Source organism: Cenococcum geophilum (assembly GCF_001692895.1).
Source record: "Cenococcum geophilum 1.58 unplaced genomic scaffold K441scaffold_36, whole genome shotgun sequence".
Classification (NCBI taxonomy): Eukaryota; Fungi; Ascomycota; class Dothideomycetes; order Gloniales; family Gloniaceae; genus Cenococcum; species Cenococcum geophilum.
The window spans coordinates 456,937-463,820 of NW_027137594.1; the positions used below are offsets into that span (position 1 = coordinate 456,937).

Below are 6,884 nucleotides of genomic sequence, written 5' to 3' on the forward strand. Positions count from 1 at the left end.
ATTATTAACATTTATAAAATTAAGCCTTGCTTGCTTGCTTTCCCTCCCACCTACACCTTTTTCTTTGGTTGCATATTTTGGGCTTTATAAATAGATACTGCAGCGATATGCTTGCGCACGGGTCCATAGGCATCACGTTTAGTCAAGGCAGGGTAATCCCCTGCAAATGGCCTTGCGAATATACCCATTCTCAATTAATGCCTTTGAGCCCGTACCCACCAATCAGATTAATTAATCCTCTTCTCCGCAAGCGTGTGAATAATAGATGGGTTAATATACTCCCATACCTAGCTAGTTTTAGCAGTGTCTTATACGATAAAGAACCATTAAATCCAATTAAAAGGCTGGTTGAGGATAAGGTTAATTTTAGAAGAAGATTCGTTCGTATTAGTCGTTATTTTAGAGTTTAATTGGGTTAGGAAGGGTCCAAGCCAGGGTCCAGCTAGCGTCTTAGCGAGACCTTATTTTAACGTTCCGAGCTCTTAATTTAATTCGTCAGCTTGTTCATCAGTCGGGTTCAATCGTCCGTCAGCGTCGATCGTCCATTTGTTTAATAGGTAAAGAAGCTCAAGACACTGCAAAGGTGGTAGAAGTAGTGACTTCTTAAATGAGGTAATAGATTAATTGGTCAGCAGGTAGTGCGATCCAGGCTCATAACTGTAACAGTGCAGTGTGGGAGAATTGAGTAAACGACTTGATTTTGAATGTAGCTCTAAGGTCTCTATATATACACGAGGTAGGTAGCAAAAGCTGACGACGACGTTGACGACAACGTTGACGACGATTCGTAACTGTTACCTAATTGCCACCAGGTCGATATTGCCACTCAGTCGGTGATAGGTAATGAATAGGTAATAGAAATAAGTAGTAAGACATACGATGGCAAGATACAGGGTGGTGAGTTATAAGGTAGTATCTAACATAGTACCTGTAGTCGGTTACATAAACTATTAGTTATATAATTTAGGTTAATAAATGCACTAGTAACGTTTTAAAAGAAAATTAATAGTGTATTAGGAGAATACCTTAATAAGTTTATTATAGTATACCTTAACAATATTATTATCTACTTAATAACTAAGGAAGAGCATAAGGAACACGTTAAATAGGTCTTAAAAAGACTATAGGAAAAATAGATACTAGTAGCAATTAAGAAGTGCGAGTTCTTTATAAGGAAGACTAATTTTATAAGATTTATTATTAAACTAAGTCATATTAGTATAGACCTAAAGAAAATTAAAGCTATAGTAAGTTAGTAAGAACCGAAGAATATAACAAAGTTAAGGTTATTTTTAGGGTTTTGCAATTACTATAGGAGGTTTATAGCATAATAGTTAAAGAATATTAAACCGTTTACCAGGCTTATAAAGAAAGAGAAATTATAGGTATAGGGAAATAAATAAAAGAAGTTGTTTAAAGAACTTAAAGAGTTATTTAGCTAAAAGCTAATCCTTAAAATCTATTAACTAGGACTAGATATAATTGTAAAAATAAATATTAGACTATATACTAGGAGTATACTTACTATAGAAGTATAAAAACGTATAGCACCTAGTATTATATTATAGCAGAAAGATAACACCACTAAAGTTAAACTATAACGTCTATAACAAGGAGTTATTAGGTATAGTTACAGCACTTAAGGAATAAAGAGCATTCTTATAAGGCGTAAAGAAACTATTTATAGTTAAGATAGATTATAAGAACCTAATAGGGTTCCTAATAATAAAAGAACTTAATTATAAACAAGTTAGATAGGCAGAAATGCTTATAGAATACTATTTTAAGATTTAGTATATAAAAGGAACTAAGAATGCAAGGGCAGATATACTTAGTAGAAAAGCTAAACTATAGAACAATAAGAAGCTATTAGGAGTAATACTACGTAAAAATAAGGATTAGTGTGTCTAAGAGTTAGCGACGCTGTCAGCTTCGCTGCCAAGAGGCTACTAATATAAGCAGTCAGCTAGCTGACTGCTTTATAACAGTTAGTCAGCTATAAGACTACAGCTAGCTAACAGCTCGCTGTCTTAGCGGTAATATTTAGTAGTAAGTTAAAGCTTTTGGTAGAAGTTGAGGATATTTAGATAATCTAGTTAGTTAATTATACGCCAAGCAATGGGAAACCCATAGGAATCTCTCGCTTAGCTATAGTAAATAAAGCATTTTCCCTAATATCTCTATTGCGCGCCGAAACCTATACTAAAGCTTACTATTTTATTACCTATATAAAATGCAATGTACATTACATTTTACGCGTTAGCCAGGCAGTAGAGCTTCTTTATCTACTTCCTCCTCTACTTCTTCCTTATTTAATTTAAAATCTACGCGTTATTTAACTCTAGTACCGTATAGGGTTCGTAGATTAACTTCTTCCTCCCCCCTTCTAATTAACGATGATACCAAATCGGGCGACTAAGATTCCGCATCACAAGAGCCTCCTCTAGCAAATCGGAACTATGGCTGTATCTTTCCTATTAATTGGGACAATCTCTACCTAATAATATATAGCAAGCTTACTGGCAAATATGGATACCGGGTTATTAATAAGCGGTTGCTATTAAGTAAAGCTCCTATATTACTAATATAGAAGTATAAAGCAGACCTTTTTTAGGACGGTCCTTTGGGTAAAAAGAGGCTCTAGCTATATAAGCTTTGCTATCTAGCTTAAAGACCAGGTGCTTTACTTATAATTAACGGTAACGATTATATTAACGGCTATTTAAAGTTAAAGTATAACCTTATTATTAACCCCAAAAGTTATAATAGTAGAATATAACTACTAAGCATAGAAGCTTCTACTTCCGCTAGTAGTTACAAACGCCAGCCGTTCTAGGCAGCTGGCTATATTTAAGCCTATATTAATTGGACAATTCTATAAGATATTACCTTCCGTTAAGCTATAAGTCCTTATACACGCACTCTACTAACCTTTAACTGTCCTTAGATTTAAGACTGTCTTATAAAGGCGCCTATATCACTAAGCGATTGGATTAAAACCGCATTTAAACAGCGACGCGTTAATATTAAAGACCCCCTCCTTACCACACTTAGTAAAATTAATCTTACCTACAATATCTGGACATCTATAAACGGAATGTCACTACTTGGTATAGTGGCCCATTTTATTAACAAAGGTGGAAAGCTTTAATTAGTACTTTTAGGCCTTCCACGACTGCGAGGATTACACTCTACTAAAAATGTAGCAACGGCCCTAGCGTTAGTAATTTAAAAGTATTAATTTAATTATAAGCTTGGCTCCTTAATAGCCGACAACACCAGCAATAATAACGAGCTCTACAACTACCTCTTACAAAGCCTGTTAGTGGCTAAAAAGGAACAGCTTTAGTGCGTTGGCTATATTATCAACCTTATTATTAAGGCTTTGATATATGGTAAAGGCGTAAGTAAGCTTAAACGCTTAATAATCGGCGCGAGCGAGCACGTTAAATTTAATCTTATACAGCAGAGAGGCTCCGTAGGCAAGGTTTATAATATTGTTAAATATATTATGCGATTAATAAGACGCCGCGAGGACTTTGCTGAGAACTAGGCTAAGGCCTACGTTAAGGATAAGCTCTTTAATTAAGCAGAGCTTCTACTTATTAAGGACGGAGGCGTTTAGTGGAATTTAACCTACTTTATACTCCGCCGTGCCTACCTTCTTCGTAAAGCAATTGATAAATATCTACTAACTTAGAGGAAGCCCGCTAATAACAGCTACGATCTATCGCAGGATGCGCTTACTAATGAAGATTAGCAGCAAGTAGAACAGCTTATTAAGATCCTAAAGCCTTTTATATCAGCCACTAAGCGCATAGAAGGCGACGCTAATAGTCCTAGTATTAAAGGCTTATATGGCGCTTTATGGGAGTCAATTACTAATATAGAGCTACTCTATTAAATCCTCTAGCGAACTTAGCAAAGCCTTAAGAACGAATGCGACTCCTTCCTTAAATTAGGCGTTAATATAGCTATCCAAAAGATTAACAAGTATTTTAATAAAATAAAGGCCGAGAGCCCTTACTATTTTGCCGTAGTAATCTTTTATCCGTCTCTTAAACGCGCCTACTTTCGCGATAAGTAGAAACGGTGGCCCTTATAGTAGAAGCATGCCGAGCGGTGCATAAAGACTTTATTTAATGACTATATTAATAAGTAAGTAGATAAGGAAGATAAGGAACTAGCTAAGCCACGACGCAGGAAGGTTCCTTATAAATCTGATAATGATTCAGCTGATAAATATACACAGTCCTTAGTTGTAGATAAGAGCCTTACTTCCTTAAAGCGCAATTAAAAGCGTATTAAGCTCACTAGTAAGCTTAACCGCTACTATAACGTAGGCCTTAAGCTTATTAAGATCCGCTCTAATAACGGCAACGAGCGGAATAACGTCGTTCCTAATCCTCTTAACTAGTGGCTTAAAATCGGTTAAATCCTTTATCTAATACTTGTCAAGATTGCCCTTAATCTATTCTCTATACTGGCGATAAGCTCTATATGCAAACGAGCCTTTAGCTAAGCTAAAAGGATTGTTACTAATAAGCGTAATTAACTGTTGGCCGACACAATTAAAGCAGATTAATGTTAAGAATGGTGGTTAATCAAAGGCCTTTTATCAAGCAGTTTAATCGACTGTATTAACTCTAATGGAGGTTTAACTATACCTTGGTTAACGAGCTTGGATATTAATCTTACTGGCTATAAGCCAACTATAGAGGCAGAAAAGCTAGCTTGGTAAGATACATTTAATAGAGCTTCGTATTTAATTAAATCTGATATAGAAATAGAGCCTCCGGAGCCCTTACTAATGCCTTCTTTTTAACCTTGCCACTAACGTCACCACCAAACGTTCTACCTTTTTAGCCCTCTATGGGTGCGCAGGACGAATTTAGCTATATTTAAATACTATATTGGGTAAATTAGGGTTAGATTTAATCGGGCAACGTTAATATTTGTATATAGAGAGGTGCTGCCAAAAATCCGCAATGAAACACCATAAAGTCTATATAAATTTCCTAATTGGGACAGCTAGCTGACAGCGTGACAGTCAGCGTACCTTACCTTACAGTCAGCTAATGGCGAGCGGTCTAATTGACGCAGTTAGTTAGCTATAAAAGCTGAAGCTCGCAGCTAGCCGACTGTTAGACACACTGATAAGGATAAATAGATTAGATATAATTACCCTAAGCTAGTAGCAACTTAAGAGGATAATAAACTAGAAAAAGTCTACGAGATACTAGAGAGCTTTTAGGTATAGAGAATTCTAAAAGTATAGCTAGAAGATCTATAGATAGATATATATAAAAATTAAAAAGTAAAGTATATTCTAAAAAACATAGCAGAGTATTTTATGGAAGATTTCTATAAGGAAATAACTTAAGGATATAATAGAGTAATAGGCTTAGTGTTAAGACTTTAGGAAGAATACATTATTAATAAAACCTAAAATATTATAAGAAAAGTAATAAAGGAGTATTTAGATTACTAAAGAAATAAACTAATAAGGCATAAGCTATATAGAGGGCTACAACCTATTAAAATACCAGAAAGACTATAGAAGGTTATATTATAAGACTTTATTATTAAGTTACTAAAGTTAAGAGATCCTATTACCGGATAAGAGTATAACGCAATCTTAGTAATAGTAGATAAGTTAACTAAATAGGGCTACTTTATAGTATATATAGAAGAAATCTTAGTAAAAGATAGTACTAGAATCTATATTAAAGAAGTGTTTATAAGATATAGAGCATTAAGTAAAATTATATTAGATAGAGATCTAAGGTTTATAGCAGTATTTTAAAAGATATTCTTAGTAGAATAGGGAGTTAGAGCAGTAGCTTTTACTGTATATTATCCGCAAACGGATAGTTAAATAGAAAGATTAAATTAGACGCTAGAATGGTATCTAAGACATTATATTAATTATACACAGAATAATTAGGTATTACTATTACTAGTTATATAGTTTATATATAATATAATACTATAAGAAGAAATAGGTATATTACTATTTAAGGCAAATTATAGATATAAGCTAAGAATATTGTTATTACTATAATAAGCGAAAAAAAATGAGTGGTATAGCTAAAAAAAAGGATAAAGATACTAATAAATCTTTATATAGACCTTATAGAATTAGTAAAAAAGGTATAAGAAAGAATAAAAAAGTATTATAATATTAAGAGATCTAAGGGATTAGATCTTAAGGAGGGAGATAAAGTATAGCTACTATATAAAAATTTTAAGAGTTAATAACTAAGTAAGAAGTTAAATTATGTTAAACTAGGACCTTTTGAAATTATATAAAGGATTTCACCGGTTATATTTAAGTTAAACCTACTAGCTAAGATAAAGATCTACCCTATATAGTATATTATAATACTAGAGCTAGTATATAGGAATATTAAGCTATTAATCTATAAAGTAGATATATATAGAGGATAAGAAAAAGACAAATAGTAAGTTTTAAAGATTATTAGTTATAAGGATATTAACAATAAAATATAGTACGAGGTTAAGTAGATAGGCTATACTAAGACTACCTAGGAACTACTATAGAATTTAAAGAATGCTATAAGAAAGGTATAGGAGTATTAGAAGAAATTAGGTTAGGTAGCAGTAATAAAAAAAATCGCTAAAGAATAAGTTACCTAAGGGGAACTTAGGAGAAGTAGTTACTAAACTACTTAGATTTATTTCCTTCTTAGTTAGAAAAAAATCCGTTCTTTTATTGCTAAGTTCCTATAACCCTTATTTTATAAGCTTTTACTCTTTTAAACGGACCTTTTTATAACCCTTTTTAAGACGGAGTAACTGTAAGGGCACGAAGAGACTTTAGGGTAGATTTAAAGGAATAATATAAATTCTATCTAAATCTA

The 6,884-nt window shown here is 33.1% G+C and overlaps 1 protein-coding gene across 1 annotated transcript; it reads left to right on the forward strand.

The window, feature by feature from the left end:
* Positions 1–1,001: 1,001 nt before the first annotated feature.
* K441DRAFT_572839 (uncharacterized protein) lies at positions 1,002–1,256 on the forward strand (the record flags this gene model as incomplete). The annotated part of the gene is made up of 2 exons (XM_067644033.1): positions 1,002–1,100; positions 1,137–1,256. Coding segments are annotated over 2 exons (219 nt in total), but the record flags the coding sequence as incomplete, so codon positions are not given.
* Between the last annotated feature and the right edge of the window lie 5,628 nt (positions 1,257–6,884).